Here is a 20,762-nt window from a genome sequence, read left to right as displayed (position 1 = left end):
TATATATGAGGATATATTATATTATTTTATTATTATTTTTGGGTTTTATATGAAATGCCAAGTTTTACAAAAGGAAATATGAGTCATAAAGTAACCCGTTGTTTTTTTTTTGTTTTAGGGTTTTGCTTTCTTTAATATTTTTTGGAACATACGAGTTCCATACATACAAAAATGTATTATTCTTGGACCATCTTACAAAGTTATACAAAATTAAACCAAAAAAAAAACATATTGACAAGTGGCTGATAATGACGATGGTAAAAGATATGTGTATTATTATTATTATTATTATTATATGTGTGTTTGTATATATAAAAATTGAAAGAGAAAAAGAAATTGAGTTCATATTTAAAGAAATATAGGTACCTATAGGATTTGCTTTGTACATATATACGGTGGACGATAAAGATAAAGATAAAGATGAAGAAACAAGAAGAATAATGCATGTGTTGTTTAAAAGGAAATATGTGCTTGTAAAAAAGAAAAATGAAAAAAAATATAAGAAAGTGTTACTATGTGAAGAATCTAAAATAAACATCTATAAAGAATGAATTTCAAAAAATAAAAATAAAAAGGAAAAGAGTGTTCATGTACAAGGTCAAAAGAAGAATTTAAAGTAAAGTAAAGTAAAGTAAAGTAAAGTAAAGTAAAGCAAAAAGAATCTAGGTACAAAGAAAGGTAAAGAAGTATAATAACAATATCAACAAAAGTGTTTAAACTGCTGCTGCCTTTCTACGGGGTTGACGAACATTTGAACGGCTGTGAGATTTGGTGTGGCGTTTCATATCATGCTTTCGAGCAAATTTCTTGTCGCACACGGGACAAGAGTAGTTTTTGGGACGGAGAGGGTCGTGTGTACGGACATGTTCTTTCATGTTATTGGCTCTGTTACTAGTATGGGAGCAGAACATGCATTTGTGAAGAGCTCTTCCGAGTTTCTTTGCAGGTTCTGGACTAATGATGACAGAAGTAGCAGTAACAGTAGTGGCAGTGGCAGTGGCAGTATTAGCGCTACCACTGCTGTTACTGCTGTTACTATTGCTATCTTCAGCCTTGATGGTGACAGTGTGACTGTGTTGTGGCTCGTGAAGAGGCTGGTGTTCTGCTGCGGGCGAGGCAATCACCAGGTGCTGGTCCATCAGCTGCTCGATAGAGGCGAGTGTGGTGCCGTTGTGGTCATCGGAAAAAAGAGCTTGGGGAGTGTCGGAAGGCAACCAGGAGTCAATCCAGGGAGTGAAGCCAAGAGTTGGGTCGTAAGGTGTGGCGAGATCGTTGGTGATGATTGCTGGAGAGTAGCTGGGGCTTGGAGTGGCGTGCTGGAAGGTATAGGGGCTGTTGTAGCTACAGAAAGAGTTGCAGTCTACACTTCCGGTGATCGAAGACAGTCCTGGAGAATAAGGGCTTAGATGTTCCTCCAGGTAAAAATCGTCTTGAGCAGTTAGTCCCGGGCACATGGTTGTACTTGAGTCGCCTGTAGAAGACAATGAACCATAAGAAGGGATCGAAAGGAAATCTGGTACTAATGTACAAATAAGAATAAGAATCAGAGTTAGATTTGATTTGATTTATTTTGTATGAATTTTTCTTTAAAAAAAATGTTAAAAATCTATATTTTTGTGTTTACCTTGAGGGCTAAAGTTCCAACCGTTCGGTGATAGCGGCGATGTAGTGATGGAATAAGGTGAAAGATAGCTGCTATTATCGTTGAAACTGTCGCTATGGTTACTGTTGTCGTTGATGTTGATACTGATGTTGTGATGGTTGGTATTCTGGACTGCGATTGGAACTGAGCAGACAATGTCTGAATCAGCAATGGATTCCAGGTTATTCATGTCAATGTCTTGATAGTAAGGCTTTGAAATGAATACGTTGAAGAATGAATTGGAATTTTCCATGTGTTTATGGTTGGTGAGTAAGAATACAAGAGAAGTATAAGATCTTGAACAATAAGATTTTTTAATTTTTTTGTGGTTTTTTGCCTTTATATATTTTTATTTATTTTTGAATTTAGATATTTATATATTTATATTTATATTTATATATGCGTTTGTGCTTGTGTGCTTGTGTGCTTGTGTGTGTATTTTTATATATTTTATATATAAATAATATTTATACACCAAAAAAAAAAGACTTGTCAATATACAATTTGAATATGATGAACTTTATTTTACTTTATTTTTATTTTGTATTATAAAAAGACTTGGAGCAATACAAAGGGAGCACACACGCACACCCTTACGATCCCATGTTTATTTCCAAAGACCGATAGGAAAAATAATCCAGAAAAGCTGATACAAGTGACCCTAATTGTGGTACGAAGAAGGTCTGGAAGATGTAGTAAAGTGAGAAAATACACTAGAATACACAATGGAAATATCTGTTAATTTATTTTCATTGATTTATTTTCAACTCTTCTTTTCTCAATTTCTGTTACAATTTCTATAACTGCTTTTCGAATCCCCCCCCGCTTCCTCAGCCCAGAAGTATATTTCTCTCTTTATGTCTCTTCTTGTCTAGTAAGAAACCAGAGATGATAATTAAAAGGTAATCGCCCTTTTTTTGTATTTTTTTTGGCTTAATAATTTGCTCAGCATGTACTATTACCAAAGATATTGATATTTACTATAGATATTACCGTTGCCATAGCCACTAGTATTAGAATTGCCATTACTGTCACTTTCACTGTTACTGTTACTATTATGGTTATGGTTACGGCTACTTGTATCAATACAGATACCAATAATGATACTAATACTGACAAATCTTCTCTTTTTTTAAATATATATATATATATATTCAGTTTTCTTTAATTCTTTATTTTATTTTTTTTCTTTTGCCTTATTAATAAGATCAATTCAATTCAAACGCTTGTCTATTTCTGTATATATATATATATATATACACTTCTGTACGTCTGTTTCTTTATTATTATTTTTCTTTTTTATATGAGTCAACCCATTAACGGGATCCCCATCATTTCCTTTTTTTCCCTCTATTTGAACCACCTAATATGGACACCTGTACTCCCAACTTACATCAACATTTCTTTATTAGTTAACCAATCTACCGATATATATAAAAGGAAATTGTTTATAGCTAAGATAACTTCACCGGAATATAGGCAAACTATTCAAGTCCACATAATCGGGTCAAGGCGGCCCTGAATGTTTGTTTGCTTTTTTTTTTTTTACTTATATTGACATCATTCGGCGGCGTATCCTTGGCACAACGCATAGGAAAAATAAAAGAAAAAAAAATTAAGGTAAAGCTGTGATACTTTATTCTGCGTACAGGAAATTTTACTTTCTCTACCTATGGTTCCTTTGAGTATTATTATCGCTGTTATATTACCATTACTATCATTAATATCCCTCCTCATCCTGTTGCTACCATTTGCTAATATCGCTATTATTATCATTATCATTATTGAATTAAATTGAAACACCTTTTTTCTTTCTTTTATTATTTCTTTAAGATTTCGTTCTCCATTTGTATATATATTATAATATGTATTATACATATATATATATAAATATTGATTGATTTATTGATTTATTGATCTCAAGTCTTTTCACGTTCTTCTTTAAAGGAAATGATAATAATTATCAATTCTTGGTAGCTGATATATCTTGATTTGCTTGGCAACCGGTTTACACACATAAATATTAAGAGAAAATTTATAAAAATAAGAATAATTTTTTTTCAAAAAAAAAAAAAAAGATTCACCAAAAATGTCTTGTCCATGCCAAGCTATTCATTGTAAGAAAGAAGCAAGGAAAGAAAGAAAAGAAGCGGAAAAGCGCCACACTCTTGACCTAAACAAGAACAACAATTGGCGAGCCACTTTTGTTTTCTTTCTTTCTTTTCTTTTGTTTCTTTTCTTGCTTTCTTAACGCGCATTTATTAGACCGAGGATGCGGGTTGTCATACAGTAGCCAACTGAAGCACATTCCATTTGATAACCTTGAGACTTGGAAAAGAATAGAGTACTATAGATGTACAAATATGTATATCTGTATATATCTCTATAATACTCCTTTTTTTATTATTATTCTTGTGTCTTTTTAAACGTGTTTCTGCAATCTGTTTGATATATACTCAATTTGAGTCACATGCAGTAACTATTAACCCGTCTTTTCTTAATCAAAGTCCTATTATGGATCTATGGTTACGACAAGTCATATTGTATTTCCCTTTTCTGGAAAATATATAAAATAAAATAAAATAAAAAAAGCTTCCTCAGCCAAGTGCTCTTTTGTACGTAATACAAGTATAGTATATACATATATACACACTCACATATATACATGTATACATCTGCACATAGTGCCAAGGATACACATACTGCCAAAAATACACACACTCCAAAAAAATGATGTTTTTATATATATTTATACTTGTATTAGCATTGGCATTGGCATTAGTATTAGTACCGGTATTGATATTGATATTGGCATTGGTATTGACATTGGCAGTTATATTTGTATTTTACACTTATATATGTACTTTAGAATTAAAAATAAATCAAGAGAAAATACACACACTCACATTATATATACTATATATATATATATACAATAGACCTAGAACCAGGGACTATAATACAGAAAAGAAAACAGCTAGCCACAGATAATGGAATTGGGTGCGTAGATGTATACATACGTTTCCTATTCTCATTCTTAATCATAATAATAATAATGATAATAACAGAAATTCTCCATGTACATTTATGTTTTTATCATCAATTTTTAATTATCCACGTTTCTTACTATTTAGTGCTTCGTAAATTATCATTAAATTATCACAAATTACAATAATTTGTGATGAAGATGTTACTGACACTCGATTGTACAGGAATAAAAAATTGTGATATCTTATGTATGTATAAAAATAGCTGATTAGTTGCCAAGGTATTTCTTTAGAAAGATATTTTTATAAAAAAAAGTTATAGCCAATTGAATAAATAAATGAATAAATAAATATAAGCTTATTACGTTCACACATTTATATAATATCAAACCTTTTTTTAATTTATTTATTTATTAAAAATACATCCGCAGTAAAATTGTTTTTCTTTTCTTTGACAAATAAATTTAGCTTCTTATGGTAATAATATGTTACCAAGACAATAATATATATAAAGATAGGTATATAAAGAAAGAAAGACAGAAAGTTTAAATTATCTTGAACCTTGTTTGGTAGCATGGCTTATTAATTCACAGCTACTACTGCTACTACTACTACTACTATTATTATTATTATATCTATATATTTTATAAAGTAACAATATAAATATAAATACAAAATGCAAAATACAAATAAATACTCGAATAATCTCTCAAACATTTTGTCCATGTATGGATATATTCGTGTGTGTTTCTTGTTATGTGTAAACCATCTTTATATCCATTTTCAATTCATTACACAAACTGAATAAACAAACAAATAAGAATAAAGACACAGAATCTGACTAATCCAGGAATAAATAGATAACAAGAAAATAACAGTTAAAGGGGGGGGGGGGTTCTGGTTGCTAAGCAGTGTAATGATTACAACCTTTGCCTGTCAAATAAGGTACATCTCTTCTTTTTTCTCTTCTTTTACTCTTTTTCCTTTTTTTTTGTATTCATATTTCAAATATGTTTTGAGATAACCTTGACCATTGAATACAAGCCAATTGAGTCAATCAAACAAACAAACCATTTCTTTCTATCTCCCCCTCAAATTTTCTTCTTTTTGAGTGAATGAATGGATTAATGAATGAATTAGGAAATGGAAAGAAATGAAAAGAAATGAAATGAATAAAATGATGACCAATTCATATCAACACGTAATTTTCCTATTTGATCTCGAATCTTTTTCTTTCTTTATTTTTGACAGGATCAAATTTTAACCTCTTCAATTCTTTTTGTTTTTTTTTTAAAAAAAATACCTGCACGCATTATGCATAGATACTATATATTACTTAAGATACAATACATTTATAGAGTTTGCTTTACCGAGAATTCTTTAATAGAAATGAAAGAAAGATCGTTTTCAGTGACAGACTATAAATAAGATAAGGTATGATGAGCCATACGTGTAATTCCTTGATTATTAACCATACTTTGGAAATCAAGAAATATGACCGGCTTCTGGTATATTCTCGAATAGAATTTTATAGAAATCCATTATTATTAATTAAAAAACAAAAGGGGGATATTTACAAAGGATTACAAAAAATTAGCCTTTTTTTTATATTAAAAATAATATAAAATAATATAAAATGAAATAATGATTTGAATCTGAATTAAATCGTGGGTCAGCCTGTTCCTGAAGATCAAGATCTTGTTGGCTCGTGCAATTAATCTTTCCTTTCTCTCTTCTTCTTATTTAATTCGTTAAAAGACACAATGCAATATCGGCTATGATAATGACGATTATCAAAATTAATATCCATGTTTCTGTAATCTGCCAACTATCATATGCGTTTAAGTGAATGATAAGGGCTCTAAATCTACCAATGTCAAGGGTCAATAATCTACAACGAACCTTTTCTTTAAATAAAAAAAAAACCTGGAGAATGGCCCATTTATCTTTCCATATATGGGAAAATGATTTAACACAAAGAGAAATCGAAGAATAAAGTGGGTTATACTGGTGTAGCATGTTTCCGACAGTACATAGAATAAGAAGAATCCCCACATCAAACCTAGTTTTCTTTCTTTTCTTACTTTTGCAAAAAAAAAAATGCTGTATATTCATATGTTCACTTTGGCATAACTTCAAATGATAAAAGCCATTTCCAAGATCGAATTGAATTGCATTGAATTGCATTGAATTTTATTACATTATATTAAACTGGAATATATTAGGCTAAATTGTATAGGAGTTTATCCCAGATATTAAAAGTATTACAAAGCATTAAAGTTACCAAAGAATAGACCCTTTTAGTTTATGATTTAGGTATTATTTTGGTTTCTTTGTATTAGTTTCCCACACACACACAGTACATACACAAATATGCAAAACGGATGTTTATTCTCAATCACTTCTTTCATCTCTAGGCTAGTATGGACCAATTCATATTCATAAAGATAACAAGAGCAACCAGAAATTAAAACCCGATAAACAGATTACATTACTAGGCCTTGTGAAATTGACCTCAGATTATATATATATATATATATATTAGGTGCGTGTATGCATACATATGTAATAGCCATACCCTTGGATTTAACAAGTAACACAAGAGCACTACCTTCAAAACCCAGTTTCAGATAATAAATTATACTAACATGAACAATAAAGATATAATGATAAGATTGAATAAATAGATGGCACCAGAGTCAATGGATAGATTATATTGGCAAGAAGATTTGTACCATAGCCAGTATTAGCAGCAGCATTATCAGTAGCAGCAGTAATGGTAAAGCTAATAATGATAGTGAAGATAATAAAGACTAGTAAATCACATCACTTCCACAGATTTTTCCTTGTGCACAAACGGAAAAAAAAGGGAAAAAAAGGAAATGATCGCAATCGTAATACTATGGAATTTACACTCCACAAATGCACACAGACACACACAGACGCACACAAAATTTAAGCTTGGTTCTTATTTTTCCTTTTCCCTTTTTTTTTCTTTTAATTGCTTTTCCTGCTTTACACACACAATATATATTTATATAAATACTCTTCTTTAATTCTTCTTCAATAGCCTTTTCTCTCTCTATCTCTATCTCTCACCCTCTATACCTATATATAATACTTCTTCTTTTTTTCTTTATCACAGAAAGGGATGGGAAGTCAACTCAGTAAAGATTCGGATAGTGTAAGAAGTGGTTCACGAAGACGCAAACGAAGTGTCCCAGCCCAAGGAAAATTCAGCACAGAATATGCTTCGAGACCGACCCAGTCCTTTCCAGCATCTCATTCTCGAGCCCATCGAACTACGGGTGTGAGTCCTATAAACCACAAGGTGGTCTTGATGACCGACCAGATCACTCCGCTATCGTCCCTTTCGTCAGTTATTTCTACCTCTCGTCACAAAAAATCGTCTAGCTCAGGGCAAACAAGCCCTACAACAACAGCCACAACAACAACGAGTTTTAATGGTGGGTGTGGTATGGAGAACAGGAGTATATCTTCTTTTACGAGTGATGATGAACCCAGAACACCGACTCAAAATTATCACTCGACCATGTCATCATCATCAACATCAACCACAACAATATCAACCACAAACACTATGCATACAACCACAACACATCTGGGCTCACCACCCAGCCATTGGTCATCGACTCTTTCGGACGGCGTGGGATCCTTGTCTGCCTCCAAAAATTACAGCCCACCTTACCGTCCCTTTGCTCCAGCCGAATCACCTCAGCCTGTTTCTATCGTTTTTGACTCAAATGTACATTTTGTATCCTTATCGAGCCTTGAATCCGGCTTAAGCACCAAGAGTCCCACAAAACCAGCCATCGTATCACCGTCACTTAAAGATAACAATATTACCGTCGATCCACAAAAATGGTTGTATGAATATGGAGCAGAAAGAGAACGAGATAGGTAAGATTTAACACCCACACATATCTATGTATCCATACGCTATATATCTTTCATATTACTAAATACACACACACACAATATATATACGTACATATTTGTATATCTAGACAGTGGAGACAGGTAAATAAACCATAGAAACTAATTGATCTTATTTAATAGGTCTACTTAACGTGACTGATAAGAGTCTAATATTTTTTCTTTCTTTTTTAGCACTATGTATTAAAAATGGTATTTGGTGGCAATCTAAAGGTCGAATTGGACCAACAGCCTAAACAGATCCTCGATTGTGGATGTGGTGTTGGTAAGTTGATAGTTAAGAGGGTCTTACACTATATATGGGATTGGAATAAAAAAAAAATGAAGTGAAATAGAGTGAATTCATAAAATGATAAATGTAAAGAAAGGAGAAGAAAGAAATTATATTTAAATAAATTAATAACTCTTTATTTAGGCTTGTGGACATTGGAAATGGCTCAAGCATACCCCGGTGCAAAGGTCATTGGTCTTGATGTCGTTCTGCCTATCACGGGAGGAGTATCTTTGGCTGATTTTGAAGAGAATCAAAATGGAGTTTGTGTAGCTGGTCTACCGAATCTAAAGTACATCTATGCCGATTTACTCAGTCCTCTTCCTTTCCCTGACAATACATTTGACTTAATCAATCAACGAGATGTTGCGACGGTTGTTCCAGCCAAATATTGGCCTGATCTAGTTAAAGAATTTCAACGAGTTTTGAAACCCGGTGGAAAATTACAACTCGTGGAATATGGTAAGATTTTTTTTTAATTTTTTTTTAATTTAAATGGCATAATCATCAACGTATAATTATATATGTAAAACATATATAATATTCTAATGCAATGTGTGTTGTATTTGTGGGTCGGTTATGTAGACATCTTATTCAAAAGCCCAGGACCGGTCTTGGCATTAGTGAATGAGTGGTACAAGATTGCTGCTTCCATGATTGGTGTGGATCCCCATTATGTCCAGTCCATTGAGCCACTCCTTCAGAAAACTGGGTTTGAAGATGTTGAAGAGACGGTCTATAGTATACCAATTGGTGAATGGCCAGATGATCCAAGTAATTTTTTTTTTTTTTTTGCTTTTTTTTTAAAGGGTCCTTTAATTTCTTTCTATAATAATTTTATATTAATATTAATAATATTAATAATAATCTATTATCTATTTTTTTTTGTAGCCAAAAAACAACAAGGATATCTCTACAAGGAACAGATAAAGGCTCTTTTCAAATCCATGAGGAAATGGTGGTTATCTGAAATCAGAGTCACTTCTGAGGAGTATGAACGTGTGTGCCTGGGAGCACTTGATGAGTTTGAAGAACATGAAAATGTTGCAGAATGGAGAATATTCACAGCAAGAAAACCATTAAAAGAGTAAATATATATATATATATATATATTTTATATTATTTCTATATATATATATATAATTGTATGTATGTATGTATGTATGTATGTGTGTGCGTGCGTATGTGTGTGTGTATGTGCTTGCTTGCTTGCTTTCTTATTTTATTTTATTTTATCCGTGTCCGTGTCCGTACAAGACAACACTCTGGACCACGTGATTTATATATATATATATATACATCTTTACATACATTCGTTCATTCATATACTTAGCCATGTACCTTATATACCTCATATGTCTCATACTTTCATACACACATAAATTTCATATACACACACAAATTTATTATACGCACACGCTCTCTCTCTCTCTATATATATTTATTATTTATTTTTTCTTGAATGATGTACAAATCATTATTGTATTTATATAAATTTGTATATATATTTTTTTACTCTGCGTGGCCCTCCGTGGTCTAAGCACAATATTTCATTCGCCCCCTATCATTGGGGAAAGCAATGAGTTAGATATATATATAAATATATAAAAAACACACACAAGCACAAGGCAAATTCTTTTGATCTCCGTTTTTGGGACGATTAAAAAAAAAAGGAAAAAAAAAAAAGGTATTTATATATGTATTTATGGGTGTATTTGATAATTTTATTTTATCTAATGCACCTTGTATTATATTCAACATCTTCTTTTTAACCTACCTCTTCTTCTTCTTCTTCTTCTTTACTATTTTTTTTTGTTATAATTTTATAAATTTTTTTCTCTCTATATATATCATTTGTTCTGTATACAAATTCCACAAGCTTGGGATGGATAACTTTTATGCACTTTGTGACTACCTGTCGCTCTCCACACTCAAGAATCATTGGCAAATTGTCTTGCTGTCAGCAGTGATCTGTACTATCATCTATGAGATCTCTCGTCTCATCTCACCTGTCTTGTTCCCAAAGACCTTCCAGTTCTTTAAAGGAGTAAGTTGGTTACCTACAAAACATTATTATTTTATTCAGATATCAAATATTCATATTATTGTAATTACCCACAGTACAATGGTCCAAACTGGCATGTCCATGTGGTGTCTACAGTACATTGTCTCATCGTAGTTACTGGATCCTTTTTTATCATGGCAGACGATACACTAAAGAGTGACCGAGTATTTGGATATGTACCATGGGCAGCAGACATCTACTCGGTGTCTTGTGGGTAAGAACATTTTCTTTCTTTCTTTCTTTATTGTATATATATATATTTGTTGTGTTGTACTGTGCTGTGCTTTGTGTTTTGTGCTCTGTGTTTTTTGCGTCTTTTTTTAAATAAGTATATATAAATATTTATTAAATATAAACATACATTCTGTTAGGTACTTTTTGTGGGATACCTTTACAGCTCTTTATTTCTATAAAGATCAGGGAATTACTATGGTAGTCCACGGAATTGCATCGTTCTCAGTGTTTATCTTTTCATTCGTAAGTCTTTTGTCATAGTTACTACAGCATTAGTATTATTATTATTGACTAATTCCAAATGTGAATTAGTACCCATTTGTCAATTACTATGGCGCTATCTTTCTTATGTACGAGCTGAGCACCATCTTTTTAAACTTCAACTGGTTCATGGTAAGATTTTATCTATATATATGGGCATGTGTATTGAATTGAATTGAATTGAATTGAATTGGACTGAACTGAACTGAATTGTATATTAGGATAAACTCGGCTGGACCGGGAGCAAGATTCAGTTGGTTAATGGTATTGTGTTGTTGACTACATTCTTTTGCGCACGTATCATCTTTGGATTCTACATGTCTTTCCAGTTCTTGAGTAAGTGTTCTTTATATATATATATATAGAAACGAAAGGAAAGAGAGTTAGAGCTAGAGAAGGAGAATGAATGAATAAGAAAGAAAAGGAGAAGTTTATAGCTGTGTGAGTTGTTTTGTTTAACATTTGCTGTTTATTCTGCTTCCTTTTCATAGTGGATATTTATGCCGTAAGAGATCGTGTTCCGTTAAGACGTAAGTTTAATTTTGAATACATATTTTTAATCGTTCAATCTTGCATATGTATATATGTATATATTGATTCTAAATTCCCTTTTTTTATATATGTAGTATGGATTGTATACGGTGTTGCTGATGTCGTTACAATGGGTCTTAATGTGTACTGGTTTGGCTTGATGGTAAAGATGCTACGAAAGAGGTTTTCTGGGGCATTTACCAAACACGCATAAATCTTAACCGAACAAGAAGAAGAAGAAGAAGAAGAGTAAAGGACCAAGATGCCCTTTTTCTTCTTCTTTTTCATTCATTCGTTCATTGGTTCGTCCATTCATTTTTTATTTCTTTAAAGAACAAAAGAGAAAACCAAATATTTACCGTGATACCCTTATTGATCCTTCCTTCTTTATCTTTATCTCTCTATCTATCTTAAAGCCATACTATTCTTTTATATATATTCACAACATAGTTGATTTTGTCCTCTCACCATTGATTCTTTTCTTATTTCTTTTGAAAACACAAATATATACACAATACAATATATAAAATATATAAAAAAAAGCGATTTACATTAAAAGTGATATATATTTTCAAACTTATTTATATACATATACATTAGTACTATTATTATTATTATTATTATTATTATTATTATGTAAAAAAACACACTGTGTAAATCAACGCATATAAATATAAGCTATATATATTATGCATGTTTATTACGAGTGGCAGAAACGCGTCTTTGTTTACGCTGTTCTCGAAATAGGCTTCGTTTAGATTGAATATCTTTTGGACAGAGGTCTGCTGAAATACTCGAGGGATTGAATACATACTATTTATATAATTAGATATATATAAAAAAAATTACAAAAAAAAACAACTATAGATTAATTATACTTATACTTTTTTTTAAAAAAATAAATAAAATAAATTATATTTGATTATTTACCTCCATCAGCCTGTGACAGTCTATTAAACGGCGTGGCATATTTTGAAGAATCCTAAAGACATCTACAGGATCTTCAAGATCCCCTATGTTGTGTTCATTGAGCTTGAAAATTGCCAAAGCAACCTTGAACATGACGATGTGGCCCTCACTAAAATAATTCATTATTATTGTTTAGTAACGCATATAAAAATTAATAGAGAAAGAAAAGTACTTGCACAAAAAAACAATCCCATATACGAAGTACGGTCTATAAAAGAAATATAAGAATATAAATAAGACGTCTTGTTGCATATAGCTTTACTTAATATTATTATTATTTGAAATTAATATATATATATATATATATATATATTCTCACCTCGACTGGAAGAATATTGATAAACAAGGTAAGAAACCAATGACCAGTGACCAGAGTAACAGGTGGTAGACAGTCAGCCTGCTCACATTCCCAGAATGACTTTCCGTTTGCAATCTTATTCCACACGGCCGGAAGTCGCTCGGATATCATGAGCATCAGGACAGTCTGATCAATATTGGCTCCTTCCATCGTAACATCATACATATTTTCTGGGAAATAGTCATGTACCGTGACAACCAACATCCAAAACGCCTCTTCTTCCGATGCTGTCTCCAGAAACAGCAAGAAGAAGCCAACAATATAGTTGAGCGATTGACAGTATCCTACCTGAGGTGAATAGATACTATAGGCCAACAAGACTCGCTCGAGGGCCATCAGGGTAGGGTTGCTTTCTGGCATCATGACGGCCGAACCATCCGTACTAGACACAGCACATTGAAACCGATGATTGTCAGGAAATGTACGGTGTAGATCTACTCTAACATGATAATGATAATAGTTTTTTTATATTTTAGAAACATTATATAGATATCCATATAAGAATAAAAGCACGTGGGCTTGTGTATTGTTCGCATGTAACTTGTTGGACTTATTGCCATTACTTTGCCTCGAACTTCTTTATAAAATAATAACTAGCCCAACAGAAAAAGGGAAAAAAGATATAAAATAAAGAAAACTAAGGGGGTATACATATGTAGATGAAGTTTTGTATTCAACCTTACCACGATGGATAATTTCGGCGTATTCGTTGTGCTCTCCCATTGAAATAGCTGTCTTTAGCAAGGAATCAAATAACATTGGATTATTTTCCATCTTTGTTTTTGCTCCACTGTAATGAAACCATGCCTATATTGGTATTAGTTTATACATTTAAGATGATGAATTCAACAAAGATCTAGTCTTTATTTCTACTTCTTATTCACTCGATTACTATATTACCTTTCCTCTGAGATGATTTGGAATACCTTTACGAGTATATCTTTTGACTAGGAAAATTAACCATGAATTTTTTTTTTTAAACAACCAATATTCTGTTGATTTTACTTACGTTTTGAATCAAGTGGTGGCCACTCAGACTTTTGCTCTGATAAGTAAATCTTCCACCGCTGTTCTTGACTGTCAAGAATAGGTTGATAATAGGTATCAAATTGATCTAGGTATTGTTGCTTTACCCATTGGGTCGGTAATTTGAATCCATAAATATCTCTACAAGCAAAAAATTAATTATAAATTATAGCTATTACTAATGCAAATAAGAAATACAAATATTCTCTTTACCTCTTTTCACTTGCAATTGCAGAATTACGACATTCGTCATCCTTGGAGTTTTCTTTAAACTCGCCATTCACAAAGGTTTCGAGTCTCCAGGGGTGAGTGTCAGAGGAGTATGAATATTCGGATTGTAGAGAAGTCGTGGAACCCGGACGAGTCTTTTTGAAGCTTAAAGAGTCAGGTTTGAAAGGCAGGGTATTGTAACTGGGGTTATATTTTTGGCTGCGGCTGTAGTGATCTGTACCGGACAAGATCTCAGGACAATATCCAAACTTTGATGGTTCTGGTAAACTAGGATGAGGTTTTGTGGCAGTGAGGCTATGTGATAGCTGAGGTAGTGGTTTTGTGGACAATCGCTGGGCAGCTTCTGCGGTTTGTCTGGTCTGGTCTCCATCTGAAGTACGTCGCTTGATTATCGTACTGGCGGATAAAGAAAGATTGTCAAATGCTTTTTGAAAGCTTTGTTGGATGTGTTTTTTGGGCTGTTCTTTAAATACGCCGGTCATTGTAAATCAAAGAAGAAAGGGAGGAAAAATAAATAAAGAGAAGAAGAGGATAAAATATTCAATATCCTTTAATTTATATATAAAAGAAGAAGAGTAAGAAGAATAAATGAAATGAAAGGAAATGAATATGGCGTCTGAATAAAACAAGGGGCATAAAAGAATATAAATATATACTTTTATATCCATATATAATTCACTTTCAATAGCTTGACAAAGTTGGACTAAATAAAGGGTCAATATAATCTGACAAGGACAGAAGGCTTTCCTATTGGGATAAAGACGCTTTGTGGAAATATTCTATTATGGCCTTTTAAACACATGAGTACTGTCCCAAACTGACTATATTTCTTGTTGTTGGAATCTAGAGGGAGTAATGTTCTCTTGTACAAGGCAAATCAAACTTGGAACATCTAACCACAAAATAAAGAAGTAAAAGTCTATACTACTATTACACATTGTCAAATGTACTTGTTTTGTGGTTCAAAGAGGGTCTATTATACAATTATACACAATACAGATAGAGATATAGAAGATACAATCACATCACATCTAATCCAATCCAATCCAATCCAATCCAATCTAATTCGATTGAACTAGCCGCCTAAACTAAGCAAACGAATCTGGATTGCGTCTACTACCTCCTTCTAGTTTAAAGATCCTCTGGGCCTCTTTTCGTGCAGCCAGTTTCGCCATCTTCTTTTCCTGACGTCGACTAACTCCATCATCTGCCGTCTTTCCCTCACTGCCATACATCTTCACTCGTTCAAAGAAAGTCTCTAATCCTTCAGGGCTGATATCATCCAGTGTAAACTGCCCCAGCTTTCCCGTCCGGTAATGCTTTAAAAAGAACTTAGCTGCCATCGTGTGCTCATACTCGCCTCCCTTGACAACTGCACCAATACGTTTGGCAACAGACTCCAGTAGGACATCCACACTGTTGGTCGGCTGTTCATCTGGCAATCTGAACCAAGTCGAGTATCCATGTGCTTCCTTCTCATTCAGACGATATAATAGATAATCAGCCATAATCTGTTCGTCCGAAAGATGATCACGAATTCCACCAGTCAGGGCAACCTTTAGACTCCGGACAGGATCAGCAATGTGTGGTACCATAACACCCGGAGTGTCGATCAGATACACAGTTGGATCCTCGAGAACCTTGACTGTGCCAACCAACGTGCGCGTCACACCAGGCTGTGCCCCTGTCTGGGCAGCCTTACCTTTACCTACACCCACCCGTCGCAAGGAATTGATCAGCGAAGACTTGCCGACATTTGGCATGCCCACGATCATCAAGGTGACCTGTGGAATGGGATCTGCCAAGAGTGCAGCCTGATTGAGAATCGCACGAATGTTCATGTCTTTAAGACAGCTTGTGAAAATGACAGGGGTGTGAGGAGCATTGCGTGCAAACGCTTTTGTGATAATATCTTTGGTGTCTGGGTGTGCAAGATCATGTTTGTTGTAGACGATCAACCGAGGTTTGCGACCAACAACCTTTTCAAAGTTTGGATTGACAGAAGAAAGAGGAATTCTGGCATCGCGGACCTCGACAATAAGATCAACTGAATTGAGTTTTTCAGAGATCATGCGAAGACCCTTTGCCATATGACCAGGAAACCAGTTGATCACACGATCATAAGGAAATGAAGACCTCGGAATAAATCGAGATGCCATGGTATAGTATAGTATAGTTTTTTTTTTTTAAAAAAAAATAAAATAAAATAAAAATAAAAATAAAAATAAAAATAAAAATAAATATGAAATGAAATAGTCAGTCCAACGCAAAAGTGACATACCCAGAGAGTAAAAAGTGAATAAATAAGACTTTGGAGTCGGAAAATGAAATACTCCAAATTTACCACATTCGTTCATTAACCCATCTATTCATTAATTCATTGATATACAGTAATAACGGTAAGGAACCCCTTTAAGATCTCAAAACTGAGAGTAGCCACATAGAAAATCGAACTTCATTAGATCTGGCTCAAACAAACAAACAAAAAAAAAGAGGCAGTATTATAATCAACCCAGGATTTGATACAAAAGTGTCGAGGATACATATAGAGGTACAGTGCCAATGTAAAATAGAATACAAGTTTAATGTAGATATTATATGATCTATACCGCTTGAAAGTCATAATAAAAGTAAAATTCATGTAAGCACATATGTGTTTTTATCTAATTTTTATATAATCAAGCATCCACGCCTCATATATTTTTTCTTTTTTCTTTAAAAAAAAACATATTAAATTGTTGGTTTAATGGAATATCTGAAAAAAAAGGGCAAATCGGAACTCTTGTTTACCCGCAGTATAGAACGCCAAAAGGTTAGTAGATCAAGGCGTTTGGAGGTGTCTCTCTTTTAAGTGGGCTTAGATTATCTTTTATTATAAAGAAAATAATTACTCATATATATATATATATAATATGTATTTATTTTCCTAGATAGAAAGAAATATACTTCGCATGACTTTCTTGAAACTACAATTTGCTCTAATTTTTTTTTTTTAATTTGATGCTCGATCCCAACGTTGGGTTTAAACTTTATCTATTTGACCAATCCCGAGCTTGCCCCATGTTGTCCCTGACCTTCTTTACTCAAGCATAATATTTCACATAAAGAACATATCTTTAATAACTATGAAGATCAAATGTCCCCCATGAGGTTCGCCGAGTTTTTATTAACTATTAATCTTACAATGACTGATTAGCACCCATCATTAGCTCGTAGTACTCTAAAGATGAATAAAGTCATGCTCCAGCGAAAACCAAATGAAATCAAGATGAACAATTACAATCAGAAAACATTCAACATTCTCAGGGCAAATATAGACATCCGGATTATTATTAGCCAATATGAATGTTGCAAATATGCTGTCTATTACACAAGCAAGGCAGATAAATGGATTAACAAGACTCTCAAAGAGATTTATAACGACCATGAAGAAGATATCAGTTCAACGCTTTTTGATATTGATGAGATCACTTTCTGGGACCTATTACAATACCAGCGATATATCTACTCAAGGACTAATATACAACTTACTACGAGTCGGAATGTCAGAAACAAGTACAGTAACAAGATCTATACCAAAAATCGGGCCCGAAAATCAGCTTTCATATCTTACAGAAGCAATCTGAACTTGTAGCAATGGATCCAAATTTTACAAACTGCTTTGAAGCAGGACTGATTGATCATTATGCCTGCAGACCACAAGAATTGGAAAACTTTACTTTAGCTCAATTGGCTCCATATTTCAAATTTTCCAAAAAAAAAAGACCTCCATCAAGTACAGCTAATTCGAATACCACTACTGTAACCAATGCTGATGAGATAAATGAACATAATGTTGATTATGACGACAAGCTAGCCAATTTGATGATGATGTACAAAATGGGTATCTCGAAATGGTTTCCCTTGAACGCAGTAATATGAATGCAGAAAGAGATGATGTACCTGGAGAGAATACAGATGTCATGGCCCTGTATTTCCTAGACGATGATTTTGGAAGTTATACTTTGGATGTCTATGATAGTGAATAAGGTCACTATTATAAAACAACATACCTAACAGATGAACTTAATCCAAATACTTCTACACATAACAACCAATTGACCTATCTTGAACGAGTCAGAATTCCAAAGTGGCTAAGCAATTCTGAATATCAAGCCCTTTTATCAACGTTGAACTTGCAGCAGAAACAGTATCTGTACCACGTTATAAATCATATTAGTGACAGCAACGACTCCTGTACTTGCACATCAGTCCAGCTCCTCTACATCAGTACAACACCATGCACCTTTCTATTATTTCTTAACAGGAGAAGCCGGTACAAGAAAAGGTTTACTGATAAAAGCACTTTATCAAAGTCTTGTGCGCGAGTTTGACAAGACGAGAAAAAGGGATATGAATACACCATCAGTACTGCTGCGTGCTCTCACAGGAAAGGCTGCTTTCAACGTATCGGCTCCCTGTAGCACAAATTTGGAGAGGAGATATTTCCCCACTCTCATCAGATGTCTCACATTCAACGGGTGCCGCACTTGCAGGCCTGAAAGTAATCATTATTGGCGAAATAAGTATGGTAGGAGAAACACTGTTCGGATGGGTAGATCGAAAACTATGAGACATACTTGATCGATTTGTTCCTTTTGGTGGAAATTCAGTTATTGTATTTGGTGACTTCCTGTAACTTCCACCAGTTGGTGGCACTCCACTCTATAGACAGAACATGGAAGAACTTCAAATTCGTTTGTATCATTATTTGGATACGAAATTTGGAAGCTTTTCAAAGTGCATAAGCTAAAGGAGATAATGCGACAAAGATGTGATGTCCCATTTGCAGTAGCATTAAATAACATGGCAATTGGATCAATGACTGAATCTGATATCCAGATCCTTCAAAGTCGAGTTAGTCATATAAGCCCTGAAGATGTAATGGGAATCAGTACTGACAGAATAACTTTACTCCCAAGTCTTGTGTCTTAATAAAGTACTGCTTCATTCAACAGCAACTTTTCAATATCGTTTTTTCTTTCTTTTGGCTCTAGTTACTCTTAAATCTTGTACATTGTTACATGAAGTTCGACTATAATTTCTTTCCGATTAATCTATATTCCAAATTAACACCCATTCTATTCTTCCCTCTTTTTTCCCTCTTTTTTCCCATTTTTATCTTATGCTATGTGCCTAGCGATTTAAAACCACCAAATATGCACTTTAGCATGCTTCTTACCTAAAGTTATACACTTTCCTAACTGTGCTTTACATGAGGAGTCTTATGTACCTTAAACTTTAATAAGTCCATTTGTTTCTAAAATATAATAATACCAAACTTAATGGTTATACAACGACCAAAAGAAAAACTGATTATATCGGAATATAAAACGCTTTTCTTGGTATAGATCTTTGTCAAAACTGAGATGGTGTTTCATTAGAGTATTCGATTGAACAGTCCCAATAACATTACAACCCACCAAAAACTGTGTGTGTATATATTTTATATGAGCTTCAACTTATAAATATTTTTTCTTCTTCATCTGTATCACCATAAACATAGCTATAACAATCTGCATCTTACTTTGCATGTATTCACTCAAGGCACAACAATATGGTGTCTATAGAAGAAAACAATATAGCAGGGATGCCTTCATACTAATTTTTTTCCATGTTATCTGAATCGCCTTATGCTATGCAGCTGTGGTTTGTGGCCCTTTTTTTCTGGGTGGAAATCATTATATAAAGAAATATGACTGATAAATACACTTCAAAACCAATTCATATCTACTTTTTATTGATCTGTCCATTCGGCTTTATACTGAACAATATGTATGATTTAAACAAATAATACAATATTACTAACACGACAAATACCAATTCGTTAATGCTTCTCAAGTAAGCTGCACGAGAACTTTTCAGTATGGACTTACTGCATAAAATACACTAATTAACATGAACTTCACAAAAGAAGCTTTTTGGAGTATATGAGCATTGCTTTTCTATATATATATGTTGTCTGTGACCTTCTCTCTCTCTCTCTCTCTTCTTCACGTCGCTTTCAAATTTCCAAAAAAAAAAGAGACACTAATTAACGACAAATAAATTGCACTTATGATAGTCATAAAGCCAGTGCCAATACAATACAATTCATTTAATAGGATATTAGAGAGGATGTTAAGGAAAAATTACAACCTATTGCTTAATCGGCCAGAAATGTTAAACATTTGACTTTTTCTTTTGTAAGC

The 20,762-nt window shown here is 33.3% G+C and overlaps 6 protein-coding genes across 6 annotated transcripts; 3 read left to right on the top strand and 3 right to left on the bottom strand.

Moving 5' to 3' along the window:
• Positions 1 to 713: 713 nt before the first annotated feature.
• PHYBLDRAFT_119313 (C2H2-type zinc finger transcription factor) lies at positions 714 to 911 on the bottom strand (the record flags this gene model as incomplete). The annotated part of the gene is made up of 1 exon (XM_018428679.1): positions 714 to 911. One exon carries the CDS (start codon positions 909 to 911, stop codon positions 714 to 716), a length of 198 nt encoding a protein of 65 aa, XP_018284370.1.
• A 2,820-nt stretch (positions 912 to 3,731) lies between these two features.
• PHYBLDRAFT_175388 (hypothetical protein) lies at positions 3,732 to 4,786 on the top strand (the record flags this gene model as incomplete). Its single annotated transcript, XM_018437476.1, has 5 exons — positions 3,732 to 3,759; positions 3,908 to 4,007; positions 4,407 to 4,483; positions 4,582 to 4,642; positions 4,711 to 4,786. 5 exons carry the CDS (start codon positions 3,732 to 3,734, stop codon positions 4,784 to 4,786), a joined length of 342 nt encoding a protein of 113 aa, XP_018284369.1.
• A 2,843-nt stretch (positions 4,787 to 7,629) lies between these two features.
• PHYBLDRAFT_160650 (hypothetical protein) lies at positions 7,630 to 9,986 on the top strand. The gene is made up of 6 exons (XM_018434222.1): positions 7,630 to 8,550; positions 8,658 to 8,670; positions 8,761 to 8,851; positions 9,002 to 9,319; positions 9,443 to 9,631; positions 9,749 to 9,986. The coding sequence occupies exons 1-6, from the start codon at positions 8,183 to 8,185 to the stop codon at positions 9,946 to 9,948; spliced, it is 1,179 nt and encodes a 392-aa protein (XP_018284368.1). The 5' UTR covers positions 7,630 to 8,182; the 3' UTR covers positions 9,949 to 9,986.
• A 756-nt stretch (positions 9,987 to 10,742) lies between these two features.
• Positions 10,743 to 12,162, top strand: PHYBLDRAFT_71084 (hypothetical protein; the record flags this gene model as incomplete). Its single annotated transcript, XM_018442406.1, has 7 exons — positions 10,743 to 10,904; positions 10,979 to 11,136; positions 11,294 to 11,399; positions 11,469 to 11,549; positions 11,639 to 11,753; positions 11,909 to 11,947; positions 12,044 to 12,162. The coding sequence occupies 7 exons, from the start codon at positions 10,743 to 10,745 to the stop codon at positions 12,160 to 12,162; spliced, it is 780 nt and encodes a 259-aa protein (XP_018284367.1).
• Positions 12,163 to 12,387: 225 nt separating this feature from the next.
• PHYBLDRAFT_71085 (hypothetical protein) lies at positions 12,388 to 15,014 on the bottom strand (the record flags this gene model as incomplete). The annotated part of the gene is made up of 9 exons (XM_018442407.1): positions 12,388 to 12,436; positions 12,544 to 12,550; positions 12,653 to 12,761; positions 12,879 to 13,022; positions 13,237 to 13,709; positions 13,959 to 14,082; positions 14,176 to 14,222; positions 14,285 to 14,442; positions 14,515 to 15,014. 9 exons carry the CDS (start codon positions 15,012 to 15,014, stop codon positions 12,388 to 12,390), a joined length of 1,611 nt encoding a protein of 536 aa, XP_018284366.1.
• Positions 15,015 to 15,620: 606 nt separating this feature from the next.
• On the bottom strand, positions 15,621 to 16,691 carry PHYBLDRAFT_152651 (hypothetical protein; the record flags this gene model as incomplete). The annotated part of the gene is made up of 1 exon (XM_018432971.1): positions 15,621 to 16,691. The coding sequence occupies one exon, from the start codon at positions 16,689 to 16,691 to the stop codon at positions 15,621 to 15,623; it is 1,071 nt and encodes a 356-aa protein (XP_018284365.1).
• Positions 16,692 to 20,762: the final 4,071 nt, after the last annotated feature.

The sequence above is a fragment of the Phycomyces blakesleeanus genome, assembly GCF_001638985.1.
Source record: "Phycomyces blakesleeanus NRRL 1555(-) unplaced genomic scaffold PHYBLscaffold_37, whole genome shotgun sequence".
Taxonomy (NCBI): Eukaryota; Fungi; Mucoromycota; class Mucoromycetes; order Mucorales; family Phycomycetaceae; genus Phycomyces; species Phycomyces blakesleeanus.
Note: the sequence above shows the minus strand (reverse complement) of the source record. Positions and strands in the feature narration are given on the sequence as shown.

Bases quoted from the DNA above. Each gene is read 5' to 3' on its own strand.
- PHYBLDRAFT_160650 (XM_018434222.1), top strand. From the start codon at position 8,183: ATGTCATCATCATCAACATCAACCACAACAATATCAACCACAAACACT. The intron at 8,852-9,001 runs GTAAGTTGATAG...CTCTTTATTTAG, and splicing joins CGATTGTGGATGTGGTGTTG to GCTTGTGGACATTGGAAATG. The intron at 9,632-9,748 runs GTAATTTTTTTT...TTTTTTTTGTAG, and splicing joins TGAATGGCCAGATGATCCAA to CCAAAAAACAACAAGGATAT.